This window comes from Podarcis tiliguerta, assembly GCF_965153285.1.
Source record: "Podarcis tiliguerta genome assembly, chromosome: 3".
Classification (NCBI taxonomy): Eukaryota; Metazoa; Chordata; class Lepidosauria; order Squamata; family Lacertidae; genus Podarcis; species Podarcis tiliguerta.
In genome coordinates this window covers 96,224,832-96,248,027 of record NC_139536.1, presented here as the reverse complement: position 1 = coordinate 96,248,027, position 23,196 = coordinate 96,224,832, and the positions used below count along the sequence as shown (strand labels likewise).

General features: G+C 41.1%; 1 protein-coding gene across 5 annotated transcripts in view; it reads left to right on the top strand.

Moving 5' to 3' along the window:
* Positions 1-23,196, top strand: part of CSMD1 (CUB and Sushi multiple domains 1) — a 920,428-nt gene that overhangs the window by 718,780 nt on the left and 178,452 nt on the right. For all 5 annotated transcript variants that reach the window (XM_083431289.1, XM_083431288.1, XM_083431290.1 and 2 more), the window contains 3 exons: positions 8,403-8,572; positions 12,752-12,908; positions 22,905-23,096. In XM_083431289.1, the coding sequence (XP_083287415.1) occupies positions 8,403-8,572; positions 12,752-12,908; positions 22,905-23,096 (519 nt within the window). The remainder of the gene's footprint in view (positions 1-8,402; positions 8,573-12,751; positions 12,909-22,904; positions 23,097-23,196) is intronic.

Sequence of the window (23,196 nt, the reverse complement as noted above, 5' to 3'; positions counted from 1 at the left end):
TTTTGTTTAGCCCTATTAAATTAATATTGCTCAGTCCTAAAAATTTATTGGATGAATTGTTATGCATCCCTATGCAAATGTTTATTTGTGGGCTATTTTATTAAAAAAGATAATGAAAAGGTCTATCGAAGCTGTACAAAAGGCTTTGTTCCAAATGTCAGGCATATGAAAGAAGCATTACAAAGGTGCAGTTCTCCCTTGACAGAACTCATTTAATTTGAATTCCTGATATAAATCAGCTGTTCTTAATTTGGAATATGAATTCTCTGACCAGTGTTCTGTTTGACTTTTTAAAGTGCTTTGCAGCCCTTTATCTACCACATCTCAAGACAATGATGGATCTACTGCTTTGCAGAAATGGTTTCAAAATTATCTAATTTAATAATTTGATTGATTTTGTATTCCACTTGCTGAAAGCAAGTGGGTGTTCATACGCCGACTGCGTTATCACTTAGCTAAATTTAGGTGCAGGTGAACCACAATAGAAAGTTAAATAGGAATACTATTTATTTATGCAGACTGCTGAGGAAGAATATGTATCCCTTAACCCCTTTTGAACTCTTTTCAAATAGAATCATATCTTTCCCCCCTGAAAATATTATTACATTTTCCTTTGAAACTCATTCCTGCACTCTGCAAGCATAAGTTGAAATATCCTAAACTTTAACAAAAGGAAAGAAAAACTTGGTTGGAGAGGGCCAACATTTATGATGGTTAATCTGGATGAATTAATGTATATTTGAAATTTGCACTTACATTGAATGAACTGAGCAGATACCTATGAATACTGCATATTTCTTGGGGGAGGCGGACACAAAAATCACATGTTTGTCATGTGAGCTGTCTGTGAATGATACTGTGAACTGACCCACACAATTATAATTGCTTGCTTATCTTATAGGTTCAGGTACCAAAGGGGGCGGTTTTTCCTAGCTAAAAGGTGCCAATGGCACCTAGAATATGAGAAGGATCCTGTTTTCTTTTCTTTTGCATCATGGGTGATAAGTTTAATGGATGTGGAGTGTAAGTGTTGCTTTGCATGCATATTTTGTTTGCGAGGGCTGTTGAAGATCAGTTGGCAGACTTATTTTAGTAGCTTTATTGCATCTGGAATTAGGCACTGAGGAAGACAGCTGCATATTCCAGAATTTTCTTCACCTCTTTGTAAAACAAGTTAGTTATTAATGTACTAGAAGCAACGGATGACTTAGTTATGGTTCTCTAAGCTTCAATTCAGTTCAGCATCCCAGACAAAATGGAATGTTCCAATTCAGGTGCTGGAGCATATTTAAAATGTCAGGGAGGCCGAGGCTGCTAATATATTAGAAGCCACTTTTTAGAAATAAATCAAAATATAGCCCCAATTGTCCACCATTTCTGACCTGATAAACTCCCAGTTCAGAGATGTGAATTAATGCTTGCATGTGAGATCAAAATTTCTTGCCCTAGGGCCACCTCTATGGGGCATGATATCCAAGTACATCTGACAGTTGCACTCAAGATGTTATTCCCCCACCTTGCTTACTACTTTGAAATGAATGTGAGCATTTTTAAATAAGTAATTGCCTTCCCCCTTATTTCCCATTGTATTTATTTAAAAACTGCATGAAAAAGCAAAGACACAAGGGGCATATTTCACATGTGACATGTGGCGTCCGTATTTCATACTACATTTTCACAGTGAGTACAATAAAATATTATGAAGTAGCATGAAGATGCAGGTGGGAGAGACCTGAGAGTTTATTAGGTAAAGGTACCCCTGCCCATACGGGCCAGTCGTGTCCGACTCTAGGGTTGTGCGCTCATCTCACTTAAGAGGCCGGGGGCCAGCGCTGTCCAGAGACACTTCCGGGTCACGTGGCCAGCGTGACGAAGCTGCTCTGGCGAGCCAGCACCAGCGCAGCGCATGGAAACGCCGTTACCTTCCCGCTGTAAAGCGGTACCTATTTATCTGCTTGCACTTAGGGGTGCTTTCGAACTGCTAGGTGGGCAGGAGCTGGGACCGAAAGATGGGAGCTCACCCCGCCACAGGGATTCGAACCGCCGACCATACGATTGGCAAGTCCTAGGCACTGAGGTTTTACCCACAGCGCCACCCGCGTCCCTGAGAGTTTATTATTTTTATTATAATTAATTTATGAATCACCTGCTGCACCTGCTACACAATCGTCTTAAGATGGTAAAAAAAAGCAAGAAACCATTACAAACAGTTACTAAAGGTAAAGGTACCCCTGCCCGTACGGGCCAGTCTTGCCAGACTCTAGGGTTGTGCGCTCATCTCACTCTATAGGCCGGGAGCCAGCGCTGTCCGCAGACACTTCCGGGTCACGTGGCCAGCGTGATGAAGCTGCTCTGGCGAGCCAGCACCAGCGTAGCACAGGGAAACGCTGTTTACCTTCCCGCTATAAAGCGGTACCTATTTATCTACTTGCACTTAGGGGTGCTTTCAAACTGCTAGGTGGGCAGGAGCTGGGACTGAACGACGGGAGCTCACCTCGCCGTGGGGATTCGAACCGCTGACCATACGATCGGCAAGTTCTAGGCGCTGAGGTTTTACCCACAGTGCCACCTGCGTCCCTGAGAGTTTATTATTTTTATTATAATTAATTTATTAATCACCTGCTACACAATCGTCTTAAGATGGTAAAAATAGCAAGAAACCATTACAAACAGTTACTACTTTACTTTAATTGAAGTCTAGCTCTTAATTTCTGGCTTATGCAATTATATGCAGGTCTAGGTTCATTTAAATGGTTTTGTTAAACCAGGTGAATACCTGGATCGCTTAAGGCTGGCATTTGCTAAGGTGCTTCAGATTTCTCGGGTTCAGCTATTAAAAACAAACAAACACACATTTGGCTTTGAATATAGCTAGCCCTTGGGATAAGCCATGTCTGTGAGATGAATTTTGAAGTATGAATAATGTTTTTACTCCAATATTATACTTTTAGCCTAGACCAATTCATTCACAATTTAAATTTTTATTAATCACTACCTCTTTAACTAAAAAAAACAGCAACTCCAAATCAATTCAAAAGCAACATGCATTCTCTGTCTGACAAGAATGAAGTGGATCTCTTTTCAATCTGACTAAGAAATAGCATGCTGGTATCTTTCTTCCCCCTCTTGCTTAAATATTATCTAAGACGGCAGAATCATTTCAAACACATTAGCAGACCCCCTCTGTGGTCTCTGTGGAGTATTTCTAAAGGTGGAGGTGTCTTTGTCCTGTTGAATGCTTTCAGCCTTTCATTATTTTTACTTAAAAAAAATAAATTAGCATGCAGTTTTAGACTACAGGGCAAGATCCCTGCTGGTTTCATATATTTGTAGTCTGTTTACATTCCCTTTTCCCTTTTCAAGACCTTCTGTAAATTTTCCTCTTGTCCCTTTTGGGCCAGGAACAGCTGCTCCCCTCTATGACTGGATTGACATAACTGATATAACTTGTAATTGATATAACTTATAATTGATATAACTTGTAACTGTGGTTTTGACTGCAGCAGTACTATTTACCATCAAAAGGATTATTTGGCCATAATTGCTTAATGAAGATCAGTACTAACATACTATTCTCATTGGGACAGTAAGATGACAAAATATTAATTGCGTGTCGAGGTCCCCCAAGCCACCCCTAAATAATTCACAATTCACACAATATTTTTGTTTAAGGTTTTTGCCATAATTTTGGCCACAGCTTTATTAAAATGCATAAATGTGAGTGGTTGCTTAGGTTGGTTATGACTATCTGTCCCCACGCCCAGGGACAGAACTGACTTCTGGATTCCAGTAAAAGCCAATAAGGGAAAACAATATTGGGGAGAGCATGGAGCCGGGCACCAGACCCTCATCCCCCTCCCACATGCTCCCGGGGGCTTGCGCAGCCCTAAGCCCCATTCAGGGGTATGGACGAAACAATGGCAAGGCCCTGGATTCCTTTAACGGAATTCCCTTTCCACAGCAGCATTGGAGGGGCAGGCACTTACCCCTCCACCAACCAATTTTTTAACCAATGCCTAACCGCAAACTTACAAGCTGTGACGATTTGCTACGCAGTAGGCAAAAACCAAATGGTACCAGCCAATCAGCTAGATGGACAAAATTCCTACCAGGTCCCTGCCCCAAAAGCAGACGACCCCATGACAGGCATAGCAAGGTCAACGCAATAGCCCTAGATTAGGGAGGGTGGGCGGGTGATCTGATGCACGTAGCAAAAGAGCCCAGTCAGTGCTGCGTGGCTTGATTTTATAACCTTTGGTCTGTCCCCCTAAATGGCAACACCTAAATTTGCCCAGTAACCCAACTGCCCAATCACTGCGGATGGTCACCTGCTAGCAACGGGGGGGGGGGCTGTTCAGACCCCACCGCAACACATGCTCCCTATGAAGGAGAACACGCTTTGTAGGTTTGTGACTTTAGACACATAAGCTCATGAGTGTTGATGAGACCTTCCCCCCCCCTTTTTAAAAAAGAAGCCCCATTCTGTGCCCTATAAGCGCAGGACGCCTTTGCCTGGCGGCACTATAGTCCATAGACTTCAGCAAAACACTGGAGCTCGGAGCCATTTTGCTTTGACAGCTTCCCGCCTGCCCACCCTCAAGTTAGAGCCTTCACTGAGCAATTTTGAGGTCGCTGGTTGACAGGGATAGAAATGATTTTTATTTTTCTTTTAACCTGATTGGCAGTGTTTTGGAGTTTTTCGCCTTTCCCTCAGTGAAATTATGGCCTTCCTTTGTGAGGCGGAAGGACGTTGCTTTGTATGGTGGCAGAAATGGCATTGGGCAGGATCAACATAGTATAGGGAGGCCCCTATAAGGGGCCCATGGGGAGGATTGACCACGGCAAACCCAAAGGTGGGTTCGGTATCAGGTTGGAATCTGCACCCTGGTTCCCCAGTGAGACCTGGCTTGCTTGGCTTGCACCACGGCAAGTTTCAACACTGGCTGACTCCCATGGTATAAGTTTGGAGCGATCCAAACCCAGCTGATCCATTTCATAAACATGCGGTTTGTGGATTTTATCCCATCACCGTTGTACAGTCTGGTTATTTTGCTGCTTTTATGGGTCACATAATGTGCCTGCCTGGACAGCAAGGGAACTGCTGTCATTCATAGTCTTTTTGAGGTTTTATTCAGTAGGTCATACACTAATGATTAATGTTAAAAATTTGAAACAAAGTAATGAAGCAATAACTTCATAACCATATATATATATATGTTGTTCCTTTTCTGTGGTTCTTTAAAAAGATATCTTGCCCCACTGGATTCAGTGATGGGGAAATTAACTATGCCATCTCCAATATGACATAATTAGTGAGCCTGATCTTGAGGCCTCTCGTGGGAACAGAGGATCGGTGGATCGAGTTGTTACATGTCCCTCTCTGTCCTACCTGTGCCCTGCCCCGGAATGCCCTGTTTTGAGACCTGTGTGTATGAAGGTTATTAATATTGCACATATGGAAGCAAATTGGATGAGTGAAAACAAGACTTTGAAATAAAAAATTATCCAGTTCAAAAATAGGGTACCAAAGCTTTATTAAAGAACTTTACTCCAAAGCAACTTGAACCAAATAAAGTTACATTCAGATAGATTTTATGGTGATCCCAGGATAGGCAAAATATATTAGATTATGAATATCTTCCACCCAGAACTAACAATCAAAGCTCTGCCTCTTTTCCAAACAGACTCCATTTACCCGGAGGCTGTTTTCCCAGAGAAGAGAAATTAGCACTTCCATTCTCTGTAATGGCTTTAGTACAAAAACTCACCTCACCAAATATGGAGACCTACTGATTAGCATATGCATAGACTTGCAGTTGCATCCTTTTCATGTGATTTAAACACCCTTGTGACTTAGTCACAAAGATACAGTTCTGCTTAACTGTTAACTGTTAGGTTCTCTTCTCAGCTGTACTTTAAGCTTCAATGGAAATTTCCATTCCATGCTTCACAATATATATACACACTGATTACAGAGTTATTTTCCATTTCAATGTACATTTAACAATTATAATTAACACAATGGAGCTTTCCAAAGGCAAACTAGGAGCTATTAGGAATAGGGATGGGGGGGGGGGATTCAATTAAAGGTGAACTTGCCTCATTCCCCCTTTCTGAAACAATGCAAGAATGAAATGCAGCCTCCCTTTGAAGTCTTCATTTCACCAGCCAAGTAATGTTACCAAAAATTTGTATATCAGGGCAGTGCCAGGCACTTTCACTACATCCTAAACCCTTATACAGTAACCATTGAAAATCAGTGGGGTATTTATTTATTTATTTATTTAGTGTTTGTATTTCTGTTCTGCCATTCTCTCAAGTTGGAATTCAAGGCGGCTTACAGCATTTTTAATACATCACTATAAGAGACAAAGAAAGAAAAATGAACTCATTAAAAATAGTAAAATGTAATAAACCACATTTAGAACTAACTTTAAAATACCAATTGCCCTGATAGCAGCCCTGTGGTCAACATTGTCTGCAGCTAGTTTCCATATTTTATTTAGTTAAGGCTAACAAAATTCATTTCAGTGGGACATATGGATGCCTTAGTTTGGATTAAGCCTGTTGGGTTTTAGTTTATTTAGTCAGTGCTGATTTACTGATATAAAATGAACACATATACAGTTACTGCTATAAAACTGGAGTATACAATTCGCTGCTTACAGTCACTTTCCTCACATTATCTCATATATATATGGCCCTGTAAAACTGGGTAATCTGCCCCCAAGTTAAGGCAGTCTTATGGAAAATAATGTCATTCTTCAAAGATAAAGGTTTCCTAAGTTATGATCCTCTAAACGCTTGCCATAAAATTATAGCAAAATAGTGTTCTAGCAACCTTTTTGAAGTGTAGACCTTGCCCACGTTTCTGATATGTAGCAGTCTGATGGCATACGTAATGATTTATTTTTATTTTTATTAGTATACCAGGAAGTTCACAACATAAGAATAAAGCTGTACAATTAAACCCAAAAGCAGTAAATAATGATGTCACTGTGGTTTTAAGTCTGCATGGATAGTGAGAAGTGCTGGTAATTTATTTGAAGTTCACTTATTTTGTTACATTGAGGTATCTCATTTACAGTTACTTGGCACAGTATTTATAATAAAATAACTGCCCTAGCCATAAATAATCCTAATTTTCAAGTTGTTATAAAACCAGTGGAGTTCAGCAAGCAATTGCCATTATTGTATTGTTATTGTTTGTAGTTATTGTTACTTTCTCTCTCCCTGTAATCACTTCAGTGTCCTCTCTCCCTCCCCATCCCTTGTTTTAGCAAAGTGATGGCAATTGATTGGGGAGGCAGTATGGGTGCAAAAGTTAAAATTCTGCATTAATTTGGTGAAAACACAGTCTTAAGCCCACAGTCCCAGCACCGAGAAAAATAAATTTAAGGGCTTGGTTCTGAGATAGTGAAATATAAAACAGAAAATATAATAACTGCGCTGAAGGGACTGGTATGTATGTAATCTTTCTTTCTTTAATACAAAAAAATAAGATGGCTCTGTCCATGATGCTCTAAAATAAAAACACATCTAGCTTTTTACCTTTTCTTTTGTCAAAACGAATATGAAAACTTATTTTAAGCACCCTTTCATAGGTTGTACAATCAGATGCTGCAAGTGAGGAAATCATTTTGGAAGTATAACAATGTTGGCAAGTAAGGTTGGCTGGCTGGCTCAAATCATCTGGTACCCTAAGCACATTCCATGGAAGCAATATAAGTGGGTTTACGTTGCTAATAGGCAGACCATTATCTCAAGTTTGCTTTTAAGATTTCTCCTGGGATGTTTAAGTCAGTTCGCTCTTGTTTGCCATTAGGCACTTCCTTGGGAGCTTAGCAGAGGCAAGTCACTTTCACCTTTTGTTTGCAATTAGATCTAGTCCAGCATGCTCTGGGGATGCAAAGGGTCAGTTGCATGAGTGTACATTGGTTTTACCTTTGTGTGCAGAATTCCCCAAAGGCTTCTATGAGTAAATGTGAACGCAGTCCTAAACTTTACAGTACAATGAGAAACGAAAATTCAGCCAAAGACAACGGGGGGGGGGGGGATAATGCATCTCGATAGAACGATTAAATAAATCTTTGTCTAAAGGCTATGAAATTCTGAAAAAAACAAGTCATTGAAACATACAAGTACATAATGGTTGAATACAACATTGTGTAAGTGACTGGTGCTGTAGGGAGCAGACGAGGAAGGGGAAAAGTCTCATTGCATGAGCTGGCAAACAGGCACAAATAGCTACCATCCTCTTGTCCTAAATCTTAGATAAAAGCATAAAGAAGCAGCATATTTCCCAGTTATTAGCAGTGGGACCTTGTTTTTTGGAAAATAACCACAATTTTTTTGAATGCTAACCGATGTCCTTTTTTTTTTAATGTGTCTGTTTTGTTTAGCTGAATGTGGAGCAAGTGTGTCTGGAAATGAAGGAACACTGCTGTCCCCAAATTTTCCATCTAACTATGACAACAACCATGAATGCATTTATAAAATTGAAACTGAGCCTGGGAAAGGGATCCACTTGAGAGCCAGAACCTTTCAGCTGCATGAAGGCGACACTGTTAAGGTATATATAAATGTGCACACAAAAGAACAGAAAAACACTCAGTCCTGTTTGGGTGCATTAATTATTTGATCTATAACATTTGAGAAGTAGTTTAAATGTGTGTGTGAGAGAGATGCATGGATGGCTATAGACAGACAGACAGACAGACAGACAGACAGAGATAATCTGTTTCCATGCATGTCAGGACTTAAGTTACATCCAGTATTGATGCTAGTTGGTCATTCAGTCAAAGGAATAGGAAGGCTGAGTGAGGCTGCTGTGACTTTGCCTTAAAGGTAAAGGTACCCCTGCCCGTACGGGCCAGTCTTGACAGACTCTAGGGTTGTGCGCTCATCTCACTCTATAGGCCAGGAGCCAGCGCTGTCCGCAGACACTTCCGGGTCACGTGGCCAGCGTGACAAGCTGCATCTGGCGAGCCAGCGCAGCACACGGAACGCCGTTTACCTTCCCGCTGGTAAGCAGTCCCTATTTATCTACTTGCACCCGGAGGTGCTTTCGAACTGCTAGGTTGGCAGGCGCTGGGACCGAACGACGGGAGCGCACTCCGCCGCGGGGATTCGAACCGCCGACCATGCGATCGGCAAGTCCTAGGCGCTGAGGTTTTACCCACAGCGCCACCCGCTGTGACTTTGCCTTACCCACCATCATTTTTTAAGCAACTTGGTCTTACAGTGATAAGTAATCTTAACTGGTGTGCAAGTGAGCAGCTACCTCCATAGACACTTGATATTTGCCTTGCTGTGCTTGAGAAACAAAGGCTTCCTGCTCTTCTCCAAGGCTCCAGTGGTCAGTTTGTTTGGGTATCATGAATCCGAGGCCTAGAGGAATGGCAGGGCAGCCAGTTGCTAAACTGCATTCCAGTTAATATCACCTTCTTCAGATATAGGGGGGAATATGCCCAAAGGCTTAAAATGAGCAGAAGTGTCAACCTGTACAGATATGGATATTGTAGTGGACATAATTGAAAGTGTGACCAAAAAATGCCAAATGAAATTAATGCATTTGTTTTATGAGGAAGCTTTTTTAATTTTAGGTTATTATATAGGCATATTATATATCCTACTGCTTCTAGGATAGGGTTGCCATATTCTGAAGGGCACAAACCCGGACAACCCACCCCCCCACCATCCCGCATCCCTGTCGCTCGCCCCCTCCCTGCCGCAAACCCCTTCCTCACCTGCCTGCTCCCCACTCCTTCCCCCCCTTACCTTTCATAAGGAGGCTCCCGCTTGCTGGCGCCGGGGATGACTCCGGGCCGCTAAACAGGCTCCGCCTCTCTCTTTCAGACCTTCAGCCTCCAAGCGGCCTCCGGCAAGGTCGTATCCAAGATCAGGCCAGGGCAGGTAGGCTTGTCGTCCCCTTCAACCGCTACTCAAGCTGTGTTGAAGGGGAAGGCGCAGATAGGACCAGAGAGGCCGTGCAGCCACCGCCACCGACACAGCTGTGGCCACCCATGTCCACAGCTGTCAACTTTTCCCTTTTCTTGCGAGGAATCCTATTCAGAATAAGGGAATTTCCCTTAAAAAAAAGGAAACATTGACAGCTATGCCCATGTCCCCTCTGACGTGGCTTGAACAGCCATTGGGGGCCAGGGCCACTGCTGCTGGGGAAGGCCCAGGCAGGACCAGACAAGCAGTGGAGCGACGAGCCTCCCTGCCCGGGCCTGATCCTAGATACGACCTTGCATGTGGCCACTTGGAGGCAGAAGGCCTGAAAGTGAGAGGCAGCTCTGGCACTGGCAAGTGGGAGCCTCACACAAACAGGGTCCTGACAAATAGCACAGCCAGGAGTGATCCATGGAAAGGGGTGACGGCAGTGGTGACGCTACAGACCCTGTTGCGGCACTTCTGCTTCCAGGGCACAGCCACGGCACGTTAAGGTGGCATACAGTGGATGACTCTGAAGAGCGCCTGCCTCTCCCCACCTTTGGCGGCATGTTTGTGCCCCTAAAAAATCAATCAATCAATAATAAATGCCCCCCAAACCCTAAACATTCATTTAAAAATAAAAAATCTGCCTGGATGGGCATGCTTCCCCCCCAAACCAGGACATGTCCGGGAAAACCCAGACGTATGGCAACCCTATAGGATATGATGTATGTTTTTAAAAAATATGTTGAAGAGTATTCTGAAAAAGTGTGTATCACAGTTTGTGTTTTTATCAGGGAAGATTGTGTTAAGAGGTGATGTGGTCAAGATAGAGAAGTACACGGGGATGAAATATTGGGTGCTGTTTCTTTAATCTAGCAGAACAGGTTAGAATAATAAAAAAAGGAAAAGTTGGAAGTTAAAGCTGGACAAATTCAGATCTGAATTAGCTGAACCTCAGGTCAAGCTACAAAGGCAAAATTACTTTTGTAACTTTAGGTAGGTTGAGTCTTCATAAGTCAAGGAAAGTTTCTGCCTGGGCCTTCACAATAAACTATGCTAGACCGGTTGGTGGTGTTTGCTTTCAAAACAAAGGAAACCAAAGGAAAAAGATAAAAGAAAATCAAGGTTATAAAGACTTGTGCTTCTAAACACAAGAGGAAGGTCGGTGCTATTTCTCTAGGAGAAGAGGTGTTGAACTCACCCTTGTTCTCTTATAATAGCAATGGTGCCCACCTGAGATGTGCCAGTATTGAGTTCTGGTGAGTTCCAGCTGGGTGGGTGGGTGGGGGGAGCCATGAGAAGGTTACAATGGAAATAAATTAAGATTTACTTATGCATCCTCTACATTATAATAATTGGATCTGGGGAGGAAGGAAACAAATAACCCATTAGGTCCCCATTACTTCCCTATGTGAATTTCGCCCTGCTCCCATGTAGGTTTAACACACAAGCGGCAGCCCCAAATAAAGCTATGGTTTTCATTAAAGCCCCAAAGCTATAAAGAGGCCTGTGCCCTATGCAGAACTTTGCGTTATCTGTGGTGAAACAACAGTATCCCTAATGCTTGAGGTTCCTCTATTGCAGTGATGGCCAAACTTGGCCCTCCAGCTGTTTTGGGACTACAACTCCCATCATCCCTAGCTAACAGGACCAGTGATCAGGGATGATGGGAGTTGTAGTCCCAAAACAGCTAGAGGTCCAGGTTTGGCCATCACTGCTCTATTGCATAATACCGTTTACATTCCTATGTGTTTAGACCAAGTAGTTCTACTGGCTCCAGTGAGGCCTTTATGGCGTTGCCGTTGAATTTAGAATTTGACAGTTTAAAGCATGAAAGGACTGGTGTTTTATCTTTCAGAAACTAAGAGCCTTGCTTTCTGACCTTCACTGGTTTGTGTAGAATGCTGGGGCTTTTGAGAAATGGAAAATTTGGGGTGGTTATGTTGGAAATGTTTCATTATTGAAACATCCAGGTCAATGTGAACTTGGTGCTTTTATTCAGGTTCTCGTTTGTTCCAAGAACCTTTTATTATTATTTTTTTAAAAAACATAGTTCCTGTGTGGTTTGAGCCGTTATAAAAGCACGTCAAAAATCAACAGTATTAAAAGTGAATTTGAGTTTCCCGTGCAATATTGTGAACTGAAGATAAACCCGTGCATCCTTTGTTTGAAAACAGGAGCTCACCTCCCTCTGAAGTGGTATCAAATGTTATATTTCTTTTTTATTAAAAACGATTTGAAGACGAAAATCACCTCAGGCCCAGAATCTGAAATAAAAGGTGACAGACTAGCTTCACTTCTTCAATCCTGCTTTTTAATACATTTAGTCAGGAGGGAACAGAGGGGTAGAGGTTACTTTTGCCCCCACATCCATGTTTTCAAAAGAGGCACCTTGAGTAAAATGCCACAAACCTTTTCAGCCTTTATTAAGTGGATTATAGAGGGGGAAGGAGACACGAGGTGACAAAATGCTAAGGGATTGAGCCGTGAATAAATATTAATTTTATTCAATGTGAGCTTCACAAACCTTTAAAAAAATGACTGGCAGACTAGTAGTATATTACTGTGTGCGGCTTTTTTCCTTCTTCATATGAGCTGCATAGCCAGGATATTACAGGCAGAAGAAAGCTGTGTTATTTCCTGTCTTCTTATTGGAAGTTTGGGTGGTTTAATTGCATAATAATTAATTGTCTAAGAATGCAACTTCTGCTAGGTGGAGTTCTGAAATAGATTGAAACAAATAAATATATAAATGTATTGAGCTTAATTTTTTAATGTAAAAACTAAACATTGGTTTTATTTTTAACAGGTATATGATGGAAAAGACAGCTCATCGCGTCTGTTGGGGTCCTTTACAAAAAACGAATTGATAGGGCTCATTCTCAATAGCACATCTAACCACTTATGGATAGAGTTTAATTCTAATGGATCAGATACAGATCAAGGATTTCAGCTCACATATACAAGTAAGTAGCATTCATGGTAACAGGGTTTTTGAAGGGTGGGAGGGAGTAAGCATTTTACGTAGCTAACATGATGTAACACAAAGTCCTAAGGATTCCTTCTTACTACCTACTGTGGTTATGAGATTGGATTTTAATTCCTTTCTTTGTTGGAAAGGAGAGAATTTTAGACATACTGCTTAAATGCAGTGTTTTCTACTTCAGCATATTATTTTGTGAACACAGCAGTAGGTGTAAATAAAAAAGAGACTGGGATAAATAATGGACCTGGGTTGAGTATATCAGTGGCTTCTTACGGCTTGCACATTCCCAGTTGGATGTTCAGGTGATGGTAGTTCCACCATTCAGGTGTTCGTGGAGCTTGTGGCTCTTGTATGTTACTAATCTGAGCACTAATATGCAGGAAACTATAGACAGATCAAGATTCAAAGAAGCAACCTTTTACTCTATCTAGAGAAGGAAAGTTATGACGATAAAATTAACCTGAAAAGCCAAAGTTGCCTTTATTGGTGAGGTTTTTTGTTTGTTAAAGACACCCTTCCAGATCTGAATTCCATTTTTAGCCTGATCTTCCCCCAAACAGCTTGCTTAAAACACAAGTTCAAAAACACTGAAATGCAATCAGACATTTTTTCATCACATTTACAATTGAGATCACCTTTCGTACTTCGTTTTGCTTCCTGATAGCTTTCCAAGCAGGCACCAAAATTCAGCTTACTAACTAGTATAGAAATAGCTGGAATATCCTGGAGTATACTTTATGCCTCTATGAGAGGAGAGAGGTGTAACTGCTCCATTTTCAAACAGTTCTGATAATCATGTTGTCTTAGACTGGATATGTACTGAAGTTGAACTGTCCGGGTGGTTTTGGAAGTACAGTTGTACCTCGGCTCCCAAATGCCTTGGGAGTCGAACTTTCCGGCTCCCGAACGATCGAAAACCAGAAGAGAGTGTTCCGGTTTTCGAATGTTTTTTCAGATGCCGAACATCTGACGGGGCTTCCACAGCTTCTGATTGGCTGCAGGAGCTTCCTGCAGCCAATTGGAAGCAGCGCTTTGGACGCTGAACATTTCAGACGTCGAATGGACTTCTGGAACAGATTCTGTTCGACTTCCAAGGTATGACTGTACACACACACACATATATATAGATTCTTGGATTTTTTTTATTAAAGCTTTATTTATCTATCCCCTTGTAGCTTAAGCTCTCAAGGCAACTTACACAGTAATTAAATAAAAACTGAAAACATACACAAAGAATGAAAAAAGAATCACACAAAACATCCTTCCAAGTATATTTTTCCCACCACTAAATTATCACAAGTTATCACGTGAGACATTAAATCATTTAATGAGGAAGAAAATACATAGATTGCAATCCAAATGCTCCCCCTTTTGTTAACCACCATTGTATTTTTGGATGAAGGGCAGTATGATATTTAATAAATAAAACAGTAATAGTAAATAATTGTGTGCATAAAAAAGGATTAGACTTTTATGGTATCTTAAGTTCTGTCTACAAAATGTAAGAGTCATATAAAATGGAAGAACCCCCAAAAGAAAACACCAACCATGTAATCAAGTGGGGGGGGGGGGGAACTGAACTGAAATCAATATAATTCAAGGCATTTTATGAAAGTATGAACATTTCTATTATGACTTTATAGTTGCATAAAAGGTGATTCAGTTTCCTCACTCTTAGAATCCCTGTGAATTGGTATTGTGTTTTTGTTGTGTGTGTGTGTGTTTTAAAAAAACACTATACAAAATCATAATTCATACTTAGTTCTTTTATTATTTCACTTTCATTCTTATTTTCAAGAGACAAAAAGTTTCAGGGTGCAAGCCAGAAAGGGGAAGCATGGATTGGTAAAGAGGAAGTGTTTGGGCCATTATTTCTTTGGATCAAAACAAGTAAAGCCTATGTTGCTTCTGCAGTTGCATTTCTAAAACAAAACCCTAGATGTTTTCGCCCAATTAAAACTTGCCTTGCCGTGACACCTGTAGTTACTGTGGAGAGAATATGATATAGCCTCAGGCATCCCCACAGTTGGGCTTGGCTTTAAAGTTCTCAAACCAGCAGGAAGATTTTGTCATTGCCGTGTAAGGTGCTAATATTCTCTGCTGCCTGGCTGGTTACCCCTTAACCTTAAAAATGACATTCAGAACAAAATGAGAATGGGCTGATATGCCAGGTGGCAGGCATGAAGACAAAGAGGCACCAAGTATGTGAGAAGAGAATAAAATCAAAATAATAGAACATATAAATTCATTTGGCCCACAGCTGGCACAATATGTGCACGCGCACAGTGCAGAACCTGAAAATAAATCCATTGTAAGCTGTGATTTATGTTTACCATTGTTGCATGTTGACAAGAGAGCTGAAATACATCTCCGTGCTTTCACATCTTTCTTTTTCCCCCTTCAGAGGACCATCCTGAACAGTTTGCTTTTTTTCAGTGTCTTCTGACCTGGAACATCATAACCCTCTATTCTTTGCCCTAATCTTTTACCTCTGCAGAATACATGCACTGCACAAATACAATAATAATAATAAAAATGAATAGAGATTCCATTTTTCATGGAAGTGTAAAACTCTTATTCCAAGTTGCGACTAAAAACAACCCATCTCCTTTAATTATTTGATATAATGGTGGTTGGTGTACATGAATTCTCCTATCCAGTGAAAATAGCCAGAGGCACGGAGAACCATTTATTAAATACAAACACAGTTGTGGTTTTCGTGGAAGAAATGGCCTGCCTGCACATTCAGTAGTTATGTTCAAAACATGGATGCTCTTGCAACATATAGTTTTGTTGTAAACCACCATAAGGAAACATTGTATTTTCATCAGAGGCTAATAAATTTACAAAGACAACCAAACAATCAAATAAATAACAGTAGGTGCCATAAATCATGCCTGGGTCCTTAGGAAGCAGCCAGATGTTTGCCTTAAGGCTATTGATAGAAGATCAGGACTGTCAAAAAGAGTACTTTATGTTATTTTCAAAACTGGTTTTTTTTTGGGGGGGGGGGACAAAAAACAAAGACCCCTTAAATATACTCCCCACAGTGTCATAAGTTTCTTAACCACTTTCTTTGTTAAAAAATACTTCCATTGGATTCAGTACATTTGAGACCTTGCATAATTTATTTGGGCATGTTAATCCTGATGCTAAACTTTTGGACTCAGATCAGAGTCACTGGAACTTTAATGAGCATATCCCTACAAATGCCATCAGAAGCATTTGTATCATCATATCCTTAAGATACAGTTTCAACATGAATGTAAAACAACACCCGCCTCACTAAACCCTTTGATTACCTCCATTTCTTTTATGCACTTCAAAAGTATAATTATATCAGAAATTACATGGCAAGAAGGTTTACACAGAACAAAAATGTACCACTAATTTGCATCAACAGAGCTTTTCAAATCCATTTAGAGTAATGGGAGAAAGGGGGAAGTTTGTGGTGGGCACGCCACCCCTAACCTAGGAACATCAGTAGCCTGTATGAAGAGATCCACTATATTGTTACAAGTTTGTGGGTGCTAGACATCCTAAATTATTAGTTCCAGTAGGTGTGACAATTCAATTAAGGCTTGGGGTGTCAAAAGCTAGCTAAGCTAGGCTGGTCTCCTGTGTGTAGTGATAGCTAGAGCCTGTGTATTAGGCTGATGTGTATTAAACCAGAACGTGTGTGTTGGATTGTGTGCTAGACAATGCTAAACCTCTGGAATCAGCATGTGTTAAAGGCTAATTAAGCCATGTTGTGTGAAATGATAGCCTAGGGATGGGCATTAAGAAGAACACAAAGCATCAAAGGGAACTGTGTGAGAAGGCAAAGGTGTGGGTCACCCTTCGCTCTAAAGATAAAGGAAAATATTAGAGAAGCTTAGGGCTAGGAGTGATGTAACGTAGGAGTAAGTAGTGAGATGGAAAGAGAGTCAGAAAGCACAACGCTGATGTCTGTTTGAATGGAGGGCTGCAGCTGTGGGGCAAGCAATACCCTCTTGGAGTGTTAAAGCAGGGAGCCCTTCCATCATAGACTCAGGTTGTATATATGTGTAAACAATCCATATATCATAAAGATACTGCAGTCTCCACTGTGCCTCATTTTCAAAAGGAAACATTGACCCTGAGTAAGTGTGCCTGGAACCCCTGGAATCATGCACTGCTCAGAGATTGGGGTGGAGTGTAACAATATGCACAGTTCTGCCAATGCGTTTGTCTAGCTTCTTATTTTGCCTGACTGGCCTCTTCACCGAGGCTACAGCATACACATGGGAGATTAGAGGGAGATCTGTTGTTGTTGGTCCTGCTTTCCTTTCTGCACACATATGTTCAGACACCTTGGCTTGGTTGGCTGAAGAGAGCTTAAAGGTGAAGGTAAAGGCACCCCTGACCATTAGGCCCAGTCGTGGCTGACTCTGGAGTTGCAGCACTCATCTTGCTTTATTGGCCGAAGGAGCCAGCGTACAGCTTAGCATGACTAAGCCGCTTCTGGCGAACCAGAACAACACACAGTAATGCCATTTACCTTCCCGCCGGAGTGGTACCTATTTATCTACTTGCACTTTGACGTGCTTAGATTTTCCTTAATCTCATTCAGAAATGTCAGGAATTTTGAAGTGGTTACAAATTCAGCTGATCCTGGGAGCAGGGGCAGGAGTGCTTCCCTGTGCTAATGTGATGTCCTGTGAAGGCAAGTAAAAGTAGCCAGAGATATAGAAGCCTAATCATTACTACCTTCCGTGATTAGCACTGTGCGAAATGAAGAGCACTGCTGTGCTTTACTGCCCCTGTCATCACATCTTTGATGGACCCATCTACAAACTTACCTTGCATGGTAGTCAACATTCTGAAGCTGGGATCCTGATCTATATGCATAGTATCTGCACAAATTTAGAATGCTGTGCAGTCAATCAAACAGGTAGTGGGGGAAAATGGTAGAATGACATGTAATGTTGAAAAGTTGTAGGCCTTGTTTACTGAAATGTGTGTGTGAGAGAGAGAGGGGGGGGGGGGAGGGAAGTGTAATTCTAATGCCAGAGAGACTTTAAGTTGTTATGTTCTTTGCAGTCAGACTGCATAACACTTCACCCCAGGTAAAAAGTCTGATCAGATTAGAGTTTAAAATAAACTGACAGAAACCTTAAAATGCTTTTTTGCTTGTAAATGCCCTCGTATAGGCTGAGGAATTACTATTAGAATAGGCAGTGCATTCTCTGTGATGCACTGGACAGGTTATGACACAGAAAGGGGATAAAGAATATTATTGTGCAGTTGGTGTTCATGTATATTTACTTTATGGGCCCTCTACCTGAACTCTGGTTTTTCTTGTTTATAACCCTCAAAAGGTATATTGTCATTTGACAATACAGCTCATTTGGCATTTATATAGAGCAAGATACCCTTAGAAGAAGAGATTGAACAGCGTGATAACAGGACACAACAGAAACACCCATTCTGTGAAAGAAAAGGCATAATTTTGCCTCACTTGGAACTCTCCCTTGCTGTTATTCAGCATGACTTGAGAACACTGAACAATTGCTCACTTTAGTTCCTTCCATATAAAGGTTGATACCTAAAATACATAATCTAGAGTTCTGTCGCTAGAATTACCTCTTCCAGACTTAAAGTGATAACAATATGGCATGAAAGGAAACTCAGTGGTCAGAGGAAGATCAGTTTGGTCACTGATAAGGAATGGAAGCAGACCCAGTGCACTCTGAGAGGTTCCTTCAGTTACTTTCCACCATCTCCACAGCACACTCTCGTCATTCTTGCTTCTTTCCTGAGATATATGGGGCTCAGCAGGGAAAGGAGTCATCTGTCATGTTTGGTCCTTACTTCCTGTCAAGTAATACTCTTGGGATCTCCAACCCTTACCCCAGCATCACAAAAAGCAGCTGCTTTTTTAAGGTGATTGCCTTTCCTTCTGGAAGATGGGAAGAGATGCAATGGGGGGGGGGGGGGTTCTGTGTCCCCCTTTGCCAGAAAGCCATTGTGTATTCTGATCTATTGAAAGAAAAACAGCTCAGCTTTCATTGTGAACAAAACTAGCCTTTCTGTGCTCAAGATTCTACAGCAACTGACAACAGAAAATCAGATTATAAATTTTATTTTGGACAACCTAGACTTCCAGCTGAATTAAAGTAGTGTTTGGTGCTTCCAGAGTTCAGCTGAACAAAAGTAAAGAAGCAGAAAAGTTTAAAATGAAAAGGTGCCAGTACTCTTTACCAGTGAGTACAGTCACAAAAAGCACCGGGTTTAAGTATTTGGATAAGCTTTCATGTGAGTGAGAAAAAGTGAGGGAAAGAACTTGAAACTTCCTGTGCAGGGTAAAGAAAGACAATGGCAGCAAGCATTTGGGTTGGGAGAGAAATTTGATTCAGTTCACAATTTAATGGCAAACCTACCTAATTCACATTTTCTGAAACAATAAGAGAGCAGAAATATAGCCAGCCTTTGAAATTCACTGTTTTCTGCATTTTTCAGTGCAGTTCTCCAGCCAAGTTAATATAATGGGTTAAATTGTGCAGACAGCGCATGTATTCCTAAAATACACAAGTGCATTCTGTTAGGGGGAAATTGCCTTTACAAAAAAATGGTTATATTCATCAAAATTGCATACAAAATTAGGATAAATGTGAACTAAAATGCCTATGAATTTTCATGAGGATTCCAAAAAAGAGAAAAGTGATTTGGAAGTGTAAAGAGCTGAACTTATGACGTGAAGAATGAGAAACTGGGAGAAATGAAAATTGGCATATTTGCCCATTCCTATCGAGCGTAGAAGCAGTAGCTGGCAGCACTGGGGTCAGTGAAATGCCATGCCTGGGTCCTCCACAGGACCAAATGGGCAGAAGCTAAGTGAAGGTCTGCTGGCTGTTTTGCCACATTTATTTACAACAATATCTAAAGCAGTGGATGGGGACATGATTGGAATTACCTGGGAACTGGCTGGAGAAATCCAGGTAGATGTAGTGTTATTTTCTCTCCTTGCTGGCTCTGTCCCCTTGTGGCCTACAGGATATTTTTTAAAGCAGGGGTGACAAAGAACATGTCTTAAGCTGAAGGTAAATTTGACAATGAGAATACACAGTGCCATGAATACGCTCTCAGCTGCCCTGAAAACTAAACATGTCCCTGCCACCCACTCCCCTACCTACCTACTACCTGAGTCCACTATTGCTTTCAAGATCTCCTATTCCAGCTGCACAACAAAATGACTCACAGCCCCATGTCACAATCTCTTCCCCATTTCAGAGTGCCTATCTGCAGTACTCTTGTTTCCCAGTCAAAGGAGAAGGAGGCAGTGACCAGGAAGTCAGTGAGTGGGAAATGGCCAAGGCTTCCATATCAATATTCAGATTGTTCGCATGCTACAACTCCAACAGGGCATGCACAGTATTTTGAATTATTTTTTTATTGCATGTGTTTCCAGGCTTAGCTTTCCCCCTCCCACATTTTCTAACTGGTGTCTGCTGGGGAGGAGACATAGGGGAACATATTTCTGGCAAAGTACTGGTCAGTTGCCCCCAGTCAGCAACAACAGTCAAACTTCTGGTTCAGAATTTTTTGGATTTAAAATGCATTTCTCCTCACATCTCTTCCCTAAGGAGATTATCATCCAAGTGCATTGTTAGGGGTCACCTCTTTTCTGAAAGGTAAATGCATCATTTCATCTTATTATTATTCTTTTTCTGTGGCAAGGTGAAATTGCAGGGACACGCAAGCCTGCAAGTTCAGATTCAGCCTTGTGGGCAATCCATTTGACTTGAAGCTTTTTAAACCTAGTTGTGTTGATAAGTGATGATATTTTGCCACTAACAAATTTGACAAGTGGTTAAGTGTAATGTTTTTGACACGCAATGTATCACTGCCTATACATTGGAAGGAAATGTTTCTTTTATGTATACAGCGTTTTACAGTAAACAGTGTGCAGTCTTGACAAATAACACTCAGAGCTGACTTGCCTTCTAATATGTCGACGGGTTTTTCTGAGGCTACTTATTACCTACCCGTCAAGGCACCTGGTGCCAATAAACAGATTCATCATGTTTTCATGTCTGTATGATTGACATCTGTTGCTGAGAATCCCCAGCAAGTTTGCATTGCAGTCATTTGAATCACAGATCACGTAATCAGAAATGTTTGCTTATTTTCACTTATCTGTGTGGCTCCAGCCCAAAGAAGCACACAGAATGATCCATGTGTACATCTGCACCTTTTAACTTTACTTTTACAGCAGCAGCTCTGTTCTGCTGTGCTGTGCTGCATTTGAAACCATTTCTGAAACTTTCTTCTTTGTCATCTGGCTGCAACTGAGTTTCTGATTTGGCACAGATGATATGATCATGCTGCTTTTTTATAAACAACAACTCTCCCAGTGCTTGAAAATTGATGCTTAATTTTGGAGCCTTTTAATAATGTAGCAGTGTTAGATATGTCAGCATACCACAAATCTTAATAGTTTAAAAATAAAATGTTTAGGGAAAAGAGTTAAATAGGTTTTTACAAACAAACCAAAACAGGTCAGATAAACCCTTGGTCAGATATGTAGTAATTTATATTTTAAAAAATCTCCCTCACTTGACTAAGTGGTAGTTTAAAAGTAGTGTTTCAGGGCTGTGTTTGGCTGGTTTTGGCTTTTGCCAAACACTTTTTGTGGCAGTGTGAGTAGTTGGAGGGGAGAACCAAACTAATAATAATAATTTGATATGGATATGGATCCACACATATACACACAATAATGTAACTCTTTGTGAGCAACTTAAACCTTTTTATTTAAGGGAGCATTTGGGGCCCAGCTCATACTTATTTATTAGAAGTGCTGTTCTGCTATGCTTTGTATGTTGCTTTCGTATTCTATAGTACCTAAATATATTTCCCCCAAGTTTTATTGATTTCAACTCGAGGTGCATTTGCACAGTAGGATACAAATACTTAAAAAAATAAGGGGGGAAATACGTAATACATTGCTATTTGTAATTTCCATATTGAAATATCTCCATAAATTTAATGCGCCAATGACATATATGATGGCTGTGCCTTATTTCTTCAGTAATTAATGAAAGGTGTCCAGTTTTCAAGAGATCATCACATTTTTGTTTTCTGACATTGACTTCATGGCACAGGAAGGAATAACATCAGAAGAGCCCCAAAATTGGACAATAGTGAGGTCAAATTTGAGGATCTCATTTATGTGAAATGAAGATACTTTTTGGGTCGAATTGGATGATATGCTCACCATTCTTATCCCCCACAAGTGGCGAGAGAGTGAAAACTCAACTTCCCACCCTGCCCTCCAGGTACGCCTGCCCCACCTCTAATTCTCCCAGATGTCCCCGCATTGGGTGTAATGTTTGAATAGGGTATACACGCCTTTACTCCAACATGTGTGGGCATGAACAGCGCAATACCTGATTTAAAATCTGAAAACCCAATTAGGGACTCTGTACATTGGATTTTTACATGTGTACATATTCACATGGTGCACCCACATGTGGACCTAGGATGTCAGACGTGGAATAGGCATATCTGGTGGGCAAAGTTCAAACTCCCTGCACTGCGCATAAAAACAAAATTAGGGAGACTATAATCTTTGAATTTACTGATAACATGTAGAACATATGCAGCCTCAAATTTCCTCCCTATGCCACACTGCCACCCACTCATGAAAGAAGATGGATTCCCCTCTTCCCCATACAGTTGCTGTGTCCCCTTCTCCCCAACCCAAAAACAATATGTTCCAAAGGATTAGAGGAGCCTCAACATCAGCATGGAAGGCGAAATGTGGGAAAGCTGCAAAGGGAAGAGAAATCTGTGAATATCTCCCTGCTTTTCTCTTCTGTTAGAGGTGGTGTCGAAAACCCTCTCCATGAGCAGACAGACATGGGGAATCATCTCTGTTATTGGTTGTGAAATGACTAATTGCGTGCCGCAATACAGAATTCAAATGTGTGTTTCCGTGTTTTGCTTTCCTTTATAGGCTTTGATTTAGTGAAATGTGAGGATTCTGGAACACCAAACTATGGCTACAAGATCCGCGATGAAGGCCATTACACAGATACGGTTGTTTTGTACAGTTGCAATCCAGGCTACACAATGCACGGTAGCAGCACTATTACCTGCCTAAGTGGAGATCGAAGAGTTTGGGACAAGCCTTTGCCGACTTGTACAGGTAATGTTAGATAACACGGTGATCTAAAAGTTTATTGTTAAACACTTCATAGCTCTCTTTATGGATAATGCATTATTACATATTTGATAACGATGCTTTG